The sequence below is a fragment of the Falco biarmicus genome, chromosome 8 (assembly GCF_023638135.1).
Source record: "Falco biarmicus isolate bFalBia1 chromosome 8, bFalBia1.pri, whole genome shotgun sequence".
In the NCBI taxonomy this organism is placed as follows: domain Eukaryota; kingdom Metazoa; phylum Chordata; class Aves; order Falconiformes; family Falconidae; genus Falco; species Falco biarmicus.
The window spans coordinates 14,052,450-14,070,146 of NC_079295.1; the positions used below are offsets into that span (position 1 = coordinate 14,052,450).

The following is a 17,697-nucleotide window of genomic DNA, read 5'->3' on the forward strand; positions in this document are numbered from 1 at the left end:
TTCACTTAGTTACACAAAAAAGAACTCAACAGTGGACCGTGATTCCCCCAGTTAAGTGTTGATATTGTGGGTAAATATTTTTAGTATTTTCCATGGGTCTTCAGGATTTCTTTTGTGTTTGCTTTACATTTCCCTAACACAATGGCTTCTTTTGTCTAATTTTACTCTGGCTTTAATTACAAAAAATAAAAATAAATAGAAGAAAAGGGATGTAATTTTTAGACTTCCTGCAGTCTGATATCAGAATCCTCTGTTTAAAGGAGAACTTCATATTTCTCAAAATCCTTCCAAAGGAAATGTAAAAGGGTAAGGGAAGAAATATCAACTGAGTAACAGAAGAAGTTAGTATTCTAGGACAGAGGAGATGCTCTTTTACCACTCAAAGCCATTCCCATCCACTCAAAGCACCTCAACACCAGTCTACAAATGCTGAGTAATCAGATCTTACAGCTCTTCATATCAAAAATCTGTATTTCTTCTGATTCTAAACAAAGCATTCTTGTTTCATCACAGGAAGTTTTTGATTAATTAATTTGTATTGCGTAGCGATATATAGAGCCCTAAATCTTCATACAAGTTGCATCCATTTCCTGTAATCCCTCATAAAGCCAAAAGAAAAGGCAGATTCAAAATTCCAGCTTCTCCAAGAAGGAAGCTTGGAATTTACTTTCAAATATTATCAATCAATCCATGCACATCACTAAACTATGTTCCATTTGTTCTCCTTTCCATAGTCAATTACCTAAATGAGATTAATGTTCTATTACACACAAACACACACACAAAATTACATATTGAGCAATTTTCACTTTAGACCAAGACCAGATGGGGAAAACATCAGCAACTGCACCTAAATAGCTTAACCAAGGTCAAAGAAGTCTATTGGCAGAGCTGGTAAATAAACCAGGACTTGCCAATCTGCAAAAAAGCCTTACACTCAGGTCCTCTCCCACACTTCCTCCTGGTTGCTTCAGTAATGCTTGTTTGTTTGTCTTATTTTCAATTGTTAATAACATTTGTAAACCAGTCCTAAAGGATACCAGTCCCCTTAGCTCAAGCCAGCCATCAGTATCCCTGCAAGACAAGTGCCTGTGGGCTACTTATGGGGTGAAAACAGGCTGTTTAGCTCATGGCCTGGCCGGTGACAGATGGCTATAAATAGTGCTTCCTGCATGGGCAAACAGTGTTTCCTCTACGCCCGCCCCAGTGCCCATCAAGCTCGCTCCGTGCCTTTCTAACTAAGCCATGTATTTCTGGCATGTTTCCCAAAGCCTTTCTGTTACTGCTGAATCAGTAATTCACCTCTGTCCTGCTACATATCTATTCTTGTAGTGTTACATCCTTTCCTTTATTATTAGTCTTTCAGTCATCTCAAAACAGTCCGAGCAATCATGTATAGAAGAAGATGGGGAAAATCTACGAGGCAACTAATTTTTCCCAATAAGTGCAAACAGAATGTTTTTCCCTCTTTCCTCAGCTTTGAGCAGTTGCACAGAGATGTAAATTCAGCTCAAGAGGGGTAGCACTTTCTTATGTTGTTATAAGAAAGGATATTAAGCAGTGCATTTAATGAAAGAAAATAATGTAATAAATATAATTTTATTCCTTAGTCATTTAATAGAGATGCTAGTTCCAGCTGGAACATTCTTGCTTGCTCACCTTATTAGTTAGTAATGGCTCTTTTTGATGAGTTTTCATGAAGGGCTCCTTCCAATCAGCCCTTTAACATACTAGTAGCTTGATGTTCAGTATAACACAGATTAACAGTTCAGTAGCCAAGGAGCGGGGGGAAACCCAAAAAAACACACAGCACACCCTCACCGGTTAATAAACATTGTATAATCCTGCAGATCTTCACTGCAACATTTCTATAGACCAGTGGAAAGAAAGAAAAAAAGCCAAACCCCACGAAGCTTACAAGTATCATGTAGGTCACTAATATCACAATATCACAATATTATCACTTACAAGTATCATGTAGGTTATTAATAGCTCAGTAGGAATCTTTCTACTGATTTATCAGAGATCTGGGACAAGCATCTCCTCTGCCTGTACCACCCCAAAGGCCACTCTAGACCAGCTCAAACCAGAAAATATGGTTAGGTAGTTGAGAAGCATCTTACTGTGTGGGCCATAAGCAGAATCTAAGTGTCCTTAGGGAAGCCCTGCCACAGAAGGTAAAGATGAAGGGTTTGCATCTATGCCCTTGTCTGTAGGAGACTTGTGAGAAACTGCTGCAGTGCATGGTAAAACTGGATTTGACAGACCATCCCTGGTGTGCTGCTCAAGAAGTCTGGAGATCTTAAAGATCTCTTCCAACCTAAATGATTCTGTGATTCTATGAATCTATGTTCCTTGTCTACAATCAGCAGGACATACATACCAGCTATTTTTCATACATTTCTTAGTTTCTCATCACTAGAGCTCTCCACTAGCAGGCCACTTTCTTTCATCTTTTGGCCAGAGTTGGCCTGCAAACCACCACTTGACAGGGTTTGACTCCTGATATTTGATACAGAAAACATTAGAACGTACAGTAGCAGTTGGGAAATGTAAAGATATAGAAAGAAAGAAATTAGTGCTCTTGGCACCTTTAATTGCTAATACGCCATTGGAAGATCTTTGCCCCACTGTCACTCCAAATGTTTATTTCAGTATCAACGTTCACCTTTAAGCCGCAGACTTGCTGCAGACAAGCATTACCACCACTCTCATGCCTCCCATTTTGTACAGCCTCCAACGAGGTGTTGCTCTGACAGGTGGTGATAAAGCAGCATCTGGTACACACAGCTAAGCCACAGATACAGGCTTTGTTCAGGCAAGAGGCTGTCTGACAGCAAGAGACTATAAAGGCAGCAGAACACACATGTGCCTGCAGGCTCACATGCAGCAGCAGAATCCTTTAGAAGACAAAGGAAACACTTTTTTTCCTGTGCAGACTTTTTTCCTAACTACATTGTCGTTCTCCCCATGGATTTCCTTACTAATACAGTTGTTTATAAAGCAGTAAGTCCCTTCTTGAAGAAGGTGTAATTAATAATAATAAAAAAATAATAAGTGAATAGTAGTAATTGAAGCACTGAACCCAAAACTGCTTTAAAAAGCATAAATTTTGACTATATAGAGAGCAAATACAGACATGTATGTTTAACTGACAAAGGGTCTAAAAGTTAAATGCCTAAATTAATAAATGTTAAAATGGCTAAATCCTCCTCCTTCTAACATTATCATGCTGGCAGACGTTCAAGAAGTGATTCATCTGTTACCACTTCTAGGAGTTGTGATCAAGTTTATCACTGAATTTAGGATACTGAACTAGTGCAGTGACTCAGGTTTGCTTTTCTTACACAGCAGAAGAGACCATGTAAAAATATGAGTTTGTAACAATGGAATATTAACAGCTGAAATTCTTACTGATTATATCATAAATTTAAATTAAGGTTTCAACTTGTTTAAGTAATAAAGTAGCCTCACAAGATTCACAAGGGTTAAAAGACAGAACTGAGCAGTGGACAATGTTGTTTCATACAAACTGCAGAGATTTCAAGGTTCCCCCCACCCCCACCCCAATTTTTTACTGGAGCATAACCAATTCTTTGTTAAAGTTTTTCCAAATATCTGTTTTTAGAAGGCATTCTAAACTATAAAATTTGGAAGGAAAGGAGTATGTGAAATTTCAATACTGAATATGGGCAAGTGATCAAATCAGATCCAGAATGCTTAATGGCGTGTTCTGCTTTGAATCAAATATATAAACAGAGACTTGAACCTGGATCTACTTTACATTAAAATCAGATCAAAAACACTGCCCCATGCCCACAGAACTATGAGAAAGCCCATTTTCATCTTTTCTGCCTTCTTGACAAAAAAAAAAATAAAAAAATCAAGACTCATGCAATTCAGGGGGTGGAGGGGTGTGTGTGGTATGGGGAAAACCTTGAAACCCCATAGCAGTTTCATTGTGATTCAGTCAGCTTTGGACTTAGGAAGAGAAGGAAGAGTGATCTGCATGAATCAATTCTAGTATTAGACAAATACTTACCTATAAGTAAATATTACTGTTCAATAACCTTATATAAGCACACTGAATTTTATAATATCCCATAAAAGAAACTAGGGGTTCAGGCACATGAAAACATCTGGTTACTCCCACACATCTGTTTACAGCCATACACTGCAACTGCACTAAATGCAGAACAGACAGACGTGTAGGAATAAGTGTAGGATTGTAATTGTTCCTCTGCCAAATGTGTTGGAAAACTACCAGTTAATTTTTGAAGTTGTTGGTTCTTTTGCAAGCAACAGCCATGTTCATGAATTTGTGTGTATATATATATAGTTTTAGGCCTTTCTACTACTTTGATCTCTGACACTGTAAGGCCCTCTAAGTGTACTCTCTACAGCTTGGGGGCAAGAGTTTCACATAACAATAAAGTTTGTTCTTGGAATTGATTCATGATGGTTTCTTAAAAGTGTACTTCTTATTCAACACAAATTTCTGACCCAAACACAATGAGCTATTAAGTTCTGATTTTTTTGAATGATATTTTTCAGCTGTGCTAAAAAACAGTTTTCCAAACTTCAGCCTAAAATTTTCCGAAAGAGCTGTCATAACACAGCAGTCCCCCAGCACAGCAACATGTATGCAATATGCTCTATTCCTGCTGCAGAAAGACCAATACAGTGACTCTCCAGGATAACAGATGCTACACAGATTCTAAAATAGATGAATATACCTTTAGGATATTGAACTACATTTTACTTTGTATGATATTTGTTGAGAATTTATATCAAAGTGACAAGTGTCTTCAATTCCTTAATCAAGAGACATGTATATTGCTCAGCACAAAAGTCAGTCCTAAAGTACTGAATGATGCCACAGTCCTTTCCAAGCTCTGCTCTTGGCAGACAGATATTTAATTTTTACCTGACAAATTTAGATTTAGAAAATGAATAGGAAAAAAAAATTGAAAGTTACCATCTCCTTAATTACTGAAACAACACAAAAATATATTAAAAAGAAAAATATTATAAACATGTTAAAAGTTGTCACTGTACCTCTCCATTAAAGAAGCAGAAAATTGTAGCCACCAGTAGACCCTGTAAAATAAAAGTGTTCTGCTTTATTTCACTTACATATGGATTTTTCTTTCAGGTTGCAGATAATTAGAGGTTTCCAATAAAATTTGGATACAAACAGCAAAGAAAATGCAGTACAAATCTAAACTTGGGGATTTATTTATAAAAATACATTAATAAAAAGTATTGGGCCAGCTATCTACAATGATGTTTCTTTCCTTTAGGAAATGAAAATTCAGATAATGAGGAAGTCAATTTATAAAAATATTGCATGAAGGTCTTTAAAAATGAGAATAACACTATAATTTCTTTTTTATTTGCTTCACATGCCAGTTGCTATCTAGCTGAAGTGAGCAGAAACTGTTTAATGCTTCCTACCTGGTAGTGCATAAGGATGTGCATCACATAGTCATACACCTCCTCAGCAATCCGGCCTTCTGGTCGCCATGGGAACAGGACAAATTCAATGCCAAGCAGTGGAACGAGAATCAGGGTAGCTCTCACTGCTTTCATGTACAGGTTGGATTCTGCCTTGTGGGTGTCTTTTAGCTTGGTTATGAGAACACGAACGATATTTAGCAGGAAGAAAAGATTCACCTGTTGGAAAAGGAAATGACACTGAAGGTAGTTTGAAAAATAATCACACACACACGCTGTTTTGTGATATTACAAACCAGACAACTCAAGAGAACTCATACTACATGGATAGCATCATGATTGTACAATAAACATGAGTTAAAACTCTTTGAAAACACCTTTAAGTAACAGAGCTGTGGCTCTAACACCCAATATCCACATCCATTCCTCTAACTTATTAAGCAAATGCCCACCCAGATAACCATTCGTCTTCCAGTGTTTACAATCCACGCACCTTTCATTCTGCTACCGCAATAATGGTACACAGGTCAATGATTAGGTTTTTTAAATGGTTATGTCATTCTGTGTTCATCAAGAAAGAGGATTATACTCTTCCCTCTTTGTGTTTAAATGTGTTTCCTCAAAAAGCTACTTTTTTATTTTTCAAATACGATTTTGACAAGTTTATAGAGAAGAAATAAATCAGTTTTTTAAAAAATAAAATCACAGCAAAATGCTGCTACAAGGAACTGTATGCTCTTGTAGACAAACAGCAGATTTAACATTCTCACAGTGGCAAATGGTTGGGTTTATGAATCATCCAGTGAGATTGCAAATGGGGCAAGCGCTGAGACGATGCTCTACATCGTTCTCATGTGCTACTGAATTTATTTCCATAGCTCTTAAGGCTTTCCTTGTTAAGTGGTGCATATCTGTTCGTTCAGTTTGACACACACACAAAAAAAAATCCCAAACAGAAATGACAGCTACGCAGACTAGATCTTTCAATATGTGAGCACTTGTTGTAGGTAACCACAAAACTAATACATACACACACAAACGCGTATGTGTATATACATACACACACAGCCTAAGGATGCCAGTAACCAGAGCAACAGCAACGTTAGAGGTGATTATAGTGTTTTCATCTATCATGTAATAATGGCAGCCCCTTATAGAAACTACAGCTAGAAGAGACTGAGAGCTCAGCCAGTCCCATCACCTTGCCCAAGGGCACAGTGGCAAGCCAGTGCTGCTCAGGGGACCCGCTATGGAAGGGAGAGACCTAGAGTCTGGTCCTAACTTCTTCCAGATAGCTGTCTGTCTGCGTCAATAACTATCTAGAGACGAAAGGGAGGGTGGGGGAAGAAGTCTGTCCGTCTGCTGGCAACTCCCTTCTAAAAAAACTAGTCTAAAAAGACTAGGAATTCCTGATCTAGGAGGTCTTGCTGTAGGACAAGTGCAGACAGGGAAGCCATTTCAGACCCTGTGTGTCACCATGTCCTCCACAACCCTGGCAGAATTTTTTCATGTCAGTTAAGGTTTTCACAATAAACAGCTGTGTATTGTTATAGCAACCTGACCCTTGACAGATATGTGATGTTATTTATATTCTACTTACATGCTATTTAAATCATTTCAACAGGAAATGGTTTTACATAGGAAACTACTGCATGAATTTCTCCTGGAAGTCTCCAGCAACCTTTAAGCTTTGTTTAAGCAACCAAGGTCTTCTGATTCTTTCTCAAGGGATTTATTTAGATTTTATGCAGCCCACAATCTTCATCCAACTTCCTATAGCACACACAGACAATAAGTCCTTCCTCCATTTCTAAATTTAATCCTTCTCAAATCTACTAGCGAAGCATCATGTCTCAGACACCGAGTTTTCAGCCCTCTCATGGTCTGGTAGCATGACCAATTCCTATAATACTGTCCTTGAATGTTAACTGAAGGTGAAAGTTGCAGCAGCCAGGGAGTAAAGCACCACCCAACAAACTATTTTGTTTACAACACGCTGAAACGCACAGATTTTTTCTAATTGTTCCACTTACCCACCAAAACCAAGAAGCACAAAAATAAGCACACAAAGAGTCTGCAAATAGCTATTAGGGTAAACGGAAAAAATGAATGAGGCAAAGCAGAGGACACAGTATGAGTGTCAGTGAAAGTGTGCAGCACCAAGTTTTGATTAATACCTCTTCTGTCACAAAAATCTAGTGAGATCAGGATGAACTGAATTCTTAACTGAAATGATGAAAACAGGCCTTGACTTTAGCAAGGGAGTGAGTAGATTTTTACATTTAGGCAAAAGCAGGCCAGTGGAACTATTCACATATATATTATCAAATTGACTGTGATTGTTTGGAAAGCTGCAGAGGAGTCCTGTTGTGCTAGCTGCAGTATGAACACAGAGTAGAATACCGACAGCTCCACAGGGACCTGAAAATTGAACCAGGCAAATGAGCAAAAATGGAAACGAAGGCAGAGAAGGCAATCATAAATAAAAAGAAATGGTGTGCCTCTACTGGGAACTTGGTAGATTTTAGATTCTGCCTTAAAAGTGTCTGCAAACTTAGCCAAACTTACAAGGCAACAGGTGCTGCAGTTCTGGAATTAAACTCTCCTCTGATATTTCTACTTCTCTCCATGCTGAGTTTGTGTTAAGCAGTACAGTAATCCTTATTAGCATGTTGGTTTAAATTCTGCTTTAACTCTTCCTTGGGAAGATATAAACAGACTGTTCTCAGCGCAGGAAACTGAAATATTCTTAGATACTTGCTGATAGCCATACCTTAGCTTTTAATACACTTATGCAGCTCAGCAGAGCTTAGCCTGCTTAAGCCTGGCTTCCTTGGGCACAACACCTGTATGTGCTCATGAAGGCATGTTATATACCTGACCTGTGAACATTTCCAAGGCTGGGTATACGAATGCTAAGCATTCAACTTCTAAACTCCTAAGTCTTGTACTGAGTCCAGCTTAAAGTTAATAAATAGGTCAGTGACAAATCTTGGAGCTCCTGAACTTCCTTCTAGTACACATTCACCGGGTACACTTCTTCTGCTAAAAGAATTTGCACCTACAAAAGGCTGTCAAAGAAACTGATACATAACAGTATTATAAAGCAAAATGAACATCCCTGTAGTATTATTCATATAAATAATAGCACAACTAAACCAAAATCTACTCCTTCAGTGGACCAATGCCAACTAAATCACCAGTGCACTGGTGCATCTGAAACCTACGCTGAAATCACCACTGCTTTCACTGAAGTTCAAACACATTGCTTTTCCACACACACACCATTTTGATCTTGTCTAGCATAAAAACTAACATCACCCTCTACTGTTTCATTCCCGCACTATCTCTTTAATTGTGGTTGGTTATGCAGACAGTTGTAATTAAATGGTCAACTGAAGACAATTCCAATCAAAATGCAACCTATGTCTGCTCCCATTTCTAGTATCTCTGGCAGTGATCGGAGGACAGTTATGTAAGAGCAGGGATCATAAAAGCAGTGTTATTGTTAACTTTATGTAATGTTAAAATTTTCAGTGATGTTCAAGAGTTAAATTCCTGTTGGCTTCTGCCAGTTCACCCAGTCACCCACTTGACAGTCGTCTTCATGTTCTTTGAGATTTTGCTCCTGCAAACAGAAACAGCATCTTCTCCTTTGTTACCTAATTTGCAGTTTAATAATGTTGCTTAAGCAGCATCTACTAAAGCAGGTCATGCTTAGTAAAGTGTGGAAATTGTATCTGGCAAGCAAGCCAATTAAGCAAACGAGTCCTGTTCACAAAGCCTAAACATGCATTTTGTCTAATGTCTTTATCCCTGACTTTTCTCTTCTGAATTGACATATTACATCTCTTTGTCGCCAGAAAGGATAGAGATTCCTTTAAGGTACTTTCACATCACAGGTAAGATGTGTAGTTGTGTTTAATCTTTGCTATTCCTACATTGTTTTCAAACAAATCTACCAATTGTACTGAGGCAAAAAAAATGCAAGAGAAACACCTTCAGTCAGCTGATGGAACCTATAGGAATACCAAAGGCATACGTATTTGTAAATTGCAAAGAGAATGGCAAAGTTTCTGCCCAAACCAACCCCAAAGAGATGATTATTATGGCTCCAGTAAAAATCAAAGCACATTTAAAGTGTTGCCTTGAATGGAAAGAAGACTTGGCAGTTTGGGACTGATCCAATACATCTGAAACCAGCAGAAATCTGGCCACTGTTTTCAGTGAGACTTTGTGGAGGCCACTGCTTGGAAGGAGAAAATGTTCTAACATTATGGAATCATAGGATGGTCTGGGTTGGAAGAGTCCTTAAAGATCATCTAGTTACAAACTCCCTTCTGCTAGACACCTTCTGTTACACCAGGTTGCTCAAAGCCCCATTCAGCCTGGCCATGAAGACTTCCAGGGATGGGGTATCCACAGCTTCTCTGGGCAACCTGCCCCAGTGCCTCACCACACTCATAGCAAAGAATTTCTTGCTAATATCTGATATAAATCTACCCTCAGTTACATCCTAAAATGAGGTCACTTCATGGAAGATGGAGTAGTCATAACTTACACAAATTTTTCTGTTGTTATTTCAGCAAGCTCTGACTAATACACATTATTTTTCAGCTTTAAAGAGCTTCACTGTAATATATCTGTGAAGAGACACCTGGACAAAGGAAGTAATAACATATAAGGCAATGCAGAAAGGCATTAAATTTTTGGGTGAAATACAGCACCACTGAAGTGAGAAAAAAAACCTTATCCCTTTCTGTGAGAACAGGATTTCACCTTCCATGTCAATGAGAGAGAAGAAAAATTGAAAGGATTTAGAATTCTGTTTCAGTTTACAGATTAGAGCACTAGTTAAAGTGTCTTTCCATGAACGTAAATGGCAGACCTGACTAACGGGACAAGAGATTACCAGCAATAATTCACACCCCAAGGCCTATGGATCTCAATAATTTCATGGTGACTGCTTCTGGGTTCCCATGCAGAGGATCTCAGGCATGTCACGGTATTGAGACCATCTTCAAAATATAATTTCACCAGCTAAATTTCACTGTGAATGAAAGTGGGAGTCACAAGAACCACAGGATTTATTCAGTGGTCTTCCAAGAGAATTCTTTATGTGCAGAACACCCTCCACAAATATTCATTAACAATTTAACAGAAGAGGAAGTTCATATAGATCAGAAACGGAAATTATTTCCAAAAAGTTACTTAATGTTTTCATTCTTAATTAATTTCCTTGCATGAACTGAAAAGCCCTAAGAAAAGTCAGCAGACATCTATACAATATTTTTGACAGATCAGCTTGAAGTTTCTGTTACAATAAAAGAGATGACTGTAATACGTAATCATCAGCTAATTCCAGTCCCATATGGAATGCCTCTACACTGCAGCGTTCTCTGCAGTATGCATTCATAAGTATTAATTACGTAGACAGTTGTGTAAGGAGGTACATATTAGTACCTTTTTTATTATTATTATGCATCTATTTGTATTTAGCAATAATCTATTGCCTGAGTTTCATAGGTTAAATTCAGTCCTAGTATAACTGAAGTACACCGTTGATTTTTATGCAGTGGTATCTTCAGTTACCTAGAACTTAATATCTTCGGTAGCAAATATTAGTGTAACAGAGCTGCCATTAACTTGGAATGTAAAGCAGAACACCGTGATCTAAGTGTTCAGGCGGACTAACAAAGAGAGAAGTCGCCATACCCCAGCAGCCAAAGCACACATTGCTAGGCTAGCACCAGAACAGGGGCAATCACAGATACTTGCAGAACTACTTCTACAGGTTCTTTCCTAAGGGCCTGCTCTAGTTTCTCTCCATCCTGTATTCCCACCCACAGTCAGCCCTGATGTTCAAGACCCCTCTTTCTGAACCTCAGTGAGGTTCAGCCTGGTAGCTGTTTGGCCACATTAGCTCCATGGGACAATGATGCTGGTTGTAGAGTCAACCTGGCAAATGACCTGGGCAGTGAGAAAGCATTCTCAGCTAAAGGAAGGATTTGAATGTGGCCCTCCAGTACTCCAGGAAATATTTAGTCCTTCCTTTTTACTAGCATTTAAGTGGAGTGACAACCATCATTGCAGAACCTGAGTTCCCCAAAGGACCAGGGGTGCAGCTCCTTAATAAGACCAAGAATTATCTACCTTGTGTTTAAGGAACCTACTGGGTTAAGTAAGATTCCTGTGAATGACAGTGACCTCTAAATGTTAGCTTAAGTCTCTTGCCAACTTTATAAGCCCATGAAGAACAGCCAGAAAACAAATAAGAAAAACAAATTATCTGTAAAATGCCTACCAACAAAGCAGCACAAATAGGGCCATGGATGATGTACAGCAGATGAGTATCAGAGCTGATCCAACAACTAGAGAAAACAAACAGGAAAAGAAAAAACATTTGGCATTTTATTATCTTTTGTATTCCTTTCCCCCCCCCCCCCCGCCCCCCTTAAAAAAAATACAGAAGATTTTGCAAAGCAAGTTGAGATGCTACTTACTTATCATTATAATATAAACTTCTAGCAACGGCATGTATGCAAGCAGGGATCAGAGGAAAACCTGTGAAATAAAAACAACATTTTCTTCTCATGTAAACCTAGTTAATAACTAAGGAAACTTGCATCTCTTGCAGGAATCTTCTATATTTTCACTTTGTCCATACTATATAACTACAGAGCAAATTAATTAACAGGGACCAATTCCATTTCTATCTTCTCAGATTTCTTTCTAAGGGTGTATGAAACCTTACTCCCACTGCCTTGCCAAACACACAGAAAGAAAAGGCAAATCAAATTATAACTTTTTAGAATGCAACAATCAGTCTTCATTAACACAGATGTTTTTCGACTGCCATCTGCAATAACGCTAAATAGGTAGGTAATATTAAAAAGGTAATTGTATACACAACCACAGCTTTACCAGTACGATTAACTTGATCATGTCCTCACTGATACTTGCTGAGTAGCCAGAAAACAAGGTCACCTCCAAAATAAATATGAAATCAGACTCTGAAAATCAGGTTGAATCCAAAATCTAAAAAGAATAATCAGATTAGTTGTCTGGGGTCCTTGACACTCTGGTGGTACCTAATTTTCAGAAACTGCTGAGCACCTATGGTCTTTTAACCACATCTCAGCTGTGTCTGTAGTGGGAGAGGCGGTGACCCAGGTACCGGGTCATATTGTAGCTGAAAGTGCCAGCACACAGGCTGAGGAGAAAGTCGGCACTTGCACTTTGTGAATATGCTGTTGTACATTATCTGAAATGACCAGATTCGGCTTGTTAGTTTTGATACTGATATTACTTGGGATCTTCAGCCACAGCTATTCTGTATTTGCTTAGTGAACAATACAGGTCAAATGGAACTGCTGGAAAAATAAATTCTTGGCCATCTCTAACTCAGTTCTGACCCTCCACCCTAGGCATGGCAAGACTTCTTTGAAAACAAACATTCATTCCTGAATAAACATCTTCGAGATGAGGAACAATGAATAATTACTTCTTAATGTCTTTTTTTATAATAGGAGACTATTTTCTCTATACAAAGGAGGAGTCGCTTCCTGACTCCAGAAATGCATGATCTCTCTTTCAGCAAAGATAGAGGTACATACAACTTCCTACATTAATATTTCTGAGCCTGTTAAAACACTACAGACAAAGAAGAGGGGTGTGTCATCGTTGTTCAAAGCTACCAGCTCAGAGAAGCAGAGGTACAGCTGTTTGAATTCTCATGAAAAGGAGGAAGAGATTGCATTGGCCTGAAAATACAGAATGTGAAATTTCATACCCCAGCCAAGAAGGTAATACCACATCAAGTGTTGTTTCTCAGCAAAAACAGCCACCACAATGAGAGTATGTAGGTAAATGCCTTCACACAGCATCCAAAAGTAGTTGCAACCCATTAGATACAGGTAGATGAACTGTGACACTTTGCAACTAACCTGCAGAAATAAACAGAGTACAATATAAATTTTTAAGCTTCAAAAATCTCAGAGCTTTATTTGCAACATGAAAAAAAATACTGCTATTCAAATGCTAATTTTTACTCTGTTTCCACTATTATTTTTTTTAATAGAATTTTCACAGAATTGCAATTCCATACTTTCTGGTGACACAAAAAGTTGGTAATTTATGTATTTTCCTTATTCAAGCATAAGGAACTCGAGATCCTCAAGCATGATGGCAGAAAGCTCTAATGATATTTTCCCTTATTGCAAACACTACCACATTTGACCATTCCTATCAACAGGGGATCCTTAAATTATCTGATGGTAATCACATAAGAAAATGTACTTTAATGAGGGTAATCCCCTTTCAGTTTTGACAATCAGAAGATATAAACTACTCCACAGAACATTTTCTGTTTTTAAAATGCTTACAATACTTCCAATTTTAACCTAATCCTAAGCGTACCTAGGGCTAGTCGACAACTTTCATAGTAGGTTCTGGAAGGAAGCTCATGTTGGCATATATTTCTGTATAGCTTCATTCAAAAGCTATTCTTCAACTAAAATGGTTAAATATAACTTATTGTGGAGACAAAATGTGAGGTTGTGAAAAAGGGGCAATAGTTAACTTGCAGATTTAAACAGAATAGATTATTTTTTTTTCCTTCTGAAATTGCTGTGTTTTATTGATTTATTTCTGGCACTTAGCTTAAAACAAACTAAAAATCAGTCTTATTTTACCATGTTCTGCTACCTTACTCACTTGATGATGATTATTAGCAGCTATCTCAAGCCTGTTTTCCAGCACTTTGATGAGCTTTTACAGTACAACATCTTTTTACTTGATTCAGCTTCTGGAGTTTTGCCCTAACTTTCACAGAATTTAGATTTATCTTCCAGGTCTAAATAAAAATAAAGCCACAGATAGGGATTTGTTTGTTTATGTATTTCATTTTCAGGCTCTTCTGTTGCTATAACTCCTAGCCTTTTGGGAGAGGCTACTGATTCACACTTACCCCAGTATTATCAGGAAATGAGAGAGAAAAATCAGACCCAAATGGACAGCTTTTTTATTTTGCTTTTTATTCCAGGAATATAAGGGTCAGCTTTATGTTCATTCACCAAAAAAAAAATAATTAATTCTTCTCATTTCAACTGAAGATGGCAAAGTTAAAGCCATAGGAAAGTATCTGATCGATCCAAAATATGTTGCAAAACTTCTTTTACTCTCCTTCCTTGGTGAATTCAACTCCCATAACCTCACTGACATGATTTAGAATAAGCTACTTTCTTGCAGTTGCTTCTCTGAAAAAGTGATTTGTAGAAATTCAGATGAGCAGTTCGGCATGCTCTGTCTCTTAGAGTGTTTTTACTACTTCAAAACCTCAAATGAAATGCCCAAATCATTGTTAGACATCTGTTGTACTATGTAACAGATGCATCGTTACTGAACATTTTAACCTCACTGCATACATTTAATCAACTATTCATGTCTCATCTGTTCTGCGTTGCTGAAGTTTTTCACATACAAATCAACAAGGCTGCCAAATATACTTTCACTTACTGGATTAGTTGCAACTAACTCCTGATTGTTGGCAACTGCAGTCAGTGAAATTATTGTTACAACAGAGTTGCAAACAAAAGAGAAAAATAGATTTTTATGCAGGGTAATCCTTTGGCAACTCAAGCTCCTAGAAAAGAGAAACAAGAACAAATGAATACACTGGGGAACAGCTGTGTGTACTTGGGGACAGCTCTGAAATTTTGAAATACTAGAGCTCTTTATTTTATTAAGAAGTCTTACATCAATGCTTTCTTCAGCTCCAGTCCAAATTTAATAGAACGATGTGAAAGGTAACACCTTCCCATAAATGCCAACAGGAGGCAAAGCAAGTACATTCAGTTCCAATATGTTTACAGTGAAGAACCTGCTTTGCAGTGGCTCTCTAAAAAGAGGTTTGAATAGAAATAATACATGTTTCAGAAGATTTATACATTTTTTTTGTTGTTAGTACCTGAATAATTTCCCCATTAACTATCATACCTGACCTTGAAGAAGCTGTCTTACCCTACATTTCTATTCACCCAAACCTCTGAAAAATTTTTGAGGATAGTTTTTTAGTCACATTCTTGTCACTTTTATTCCTTAATCCTATAGTTAGAGAAATCACCAAATAAGTAAAATAACGCAAGTATTGAATTTTATATATAACTATTATAAACAGTAAATAAGATATAATTATAAAATGTGATATATAACTGCATTTAATTGTATTCATTTTCAAGGTTTGCTTTTAATCTTGCAATAAAATTTAAAAAAATATCTTTGGAAGGGCTTGCTTTTTTTTTTTTAAACAGAAGTTTGATAATATTAAACAATACTAGAAGCTGAACATAATCACAGCAAATTTCTGTTTATCTACCATTCTAGAGAAAGTGGGTCTAACTCAGTGCCATTCCAAGAGGCAGGAGTGCTTCTCATTCAATTTTTCCAAAGAAATTCGGTTTTACAGACAAACACAAAACAAGATAGAAAGTCTATATGGATATATAAATAATTCAGACCATTGGGTTATTAAACCCTAATGCTCAAAATTCCTAGAAGTGCAAGTAACATCCATTTCGTTAGGAAAGCAGATGATCAGTTTACAAAGCTGGGTAAAAATAATCCCTTTAGATTTAAGATAGGGGGTGCACAGCACACACACGCAGACTGACAGCTCGTGCAGCGTGTCAGTACGGGCAGTCAGGAGCAGAGCCTGGGTTTGTAGTGTGAGCAGTGCTCAGGGAAACCTCTCCCACATGCACAGAGAAGTGATAAAGGTTGTGGTAGTGTGGTCACCTCTCAGGAAACGCTCTTTGGTTATTTCGGAGAAAGCAGCTACTGAAGCCTCTGTTGTACAGTCTGTGCTTTATAACCACACGTCCCTCCCTCCATTTAGTAGCCAGCAATATGGAGTGCAGCTGACTGACAACATGAAATGACTAACTGGAGGATGAAAATCTACTGCTTACATATGTAACTGCTCTTCACTGTTAGAGAAGTCAGAAATACATTGACAAGATCAGCAGGGGACAAGTCTAAATTGTCACAGAGGAGAAAAAATAAATCAAGTTTTCTAGCCTTTTCAAACAGCATGCCTGGAAGAAAAGATAAAGTACGGACATTGATGAGTCGTTTTCAGTTTGGGAGGGCAGGAGGGAGAAGAACTTTATATTTAACAGAGAAACACAGATAAGGAATAGTCACAAAAGCTGGAATAGTATATTGAAAACTGCCGAGAACACAACAAGTGAAACAAGAAACAAAATGACCCTGCTGAACAAAAGAGACAGCAAAAACTGGCTGTAGAGGAGACTGCGCTTCTTGTATTCTTTGCAACTTTCACAAGAAGAGGGTATGAAGCACCCCACAGATACATGGAGTAAGCTAAGAGGTTCACATATGCGCAGTGCAATACCATGAATAAGGCAGAGGTTCTGCAAATCAGGCCTCAGAGCACTGAGACATATTAAGCCTCAAGTCCCTAAATATGAGGGAAGGAAACCACTCTAGATACCAGAGCTGCCATGCAGCACAAGGACCTACCCTACATAAAACCTTTGCTTGCCAAGTGTTATTTCCCTGAAGAAAATAGAAAAGTAAGTGTCCAAAATACAGAACACAGGTTTTGACACTAATTAAGTGGTGAAGTATATTCCATTAGACTTTTTTAGATTTTATTTTGTTTTTCATTTTAATGCCTAAAATGCATAAAGCTTTGATTATTATAATTGCAGGGGGTTTATGTTCTTTCAAAATGTATTTTTATATGGTGCTTTTTTCCTGTATAGCTTGTATACAAACAGAGGGGCAACACTAGATTCCAGCTAAAGGCTTTGTGTAAACAAGTCATGAAGGACTCTGGAATTCTGTCTGCTTATTGTTAAGATTCAATGCACAGGCAAGGAAAAGCACGTACAGCTAATGGGGCCATCTCTCAGGGTCATCCAGCAGCTGTTCCTGTTGAATATTCAAACACACCCATCCACACCCACCTCCACCCATGCATAAAAGGATTGAAAGGATCACCAGACGAGAAACAAGAAAGCAAGACTGATGACATTTAAAAATGAAGACAGCTTTCAGTAATAAAAAGATTTTTCCTAAGCCTCCCCACCCTCCATCTTCTGTTACCCTTCCTATATTCCTTTTTCTGACTGTTTTTCTTAATGACATAATATCCTTTAATCACTTCTCATAATTATGATCTAAGAACAACTGAATGACCTACCCCTGGATTAAACC

General features: G+C 37.8%; 1 protein-coding gene across 5 annotated transcripts in view; it reads right to left on the minus strand.

The window, feature by feature from the left end:
* Positions 1–17,697, minus strand: part of CALCRL (calcitonin receptor like receptor) — a 68,422-nt gene that overhangs the window by 4,795 nt on the left and 45,930 nt on the right. For all 5 annotated transcript variants that reach the window (XM_056348060.1, XM_056348059.1, XM_056348058.1 and 2 more), the window contains exons 7-12: positions 14,974–15,100; positions 13,250–13,403; positions 11,961–12,021; positions 11,762–11,828; positions 5,458–5,676; positions 5,059–5,100 (exon numbers count right to left, since the gene is read on the minus strand). In XM_056348060.1, the coding sequence (XP_056204035.1) occupies positions 5,059–5,100; positions 5,458–5,676; positions 11,762–11,828; positions 11,961–12,021; positions 13,250–13,403; positions 14,974–15,100 (670 nt within the window). The remainder of the gene's footprint in view (positions 1–5,058; positions 5,101–5,457; positions 5,677–11,761; positions 11,829–11,960; positions 12,022–13,249; positions 13,404–14,973; positions 15,101–17,697) is intronic.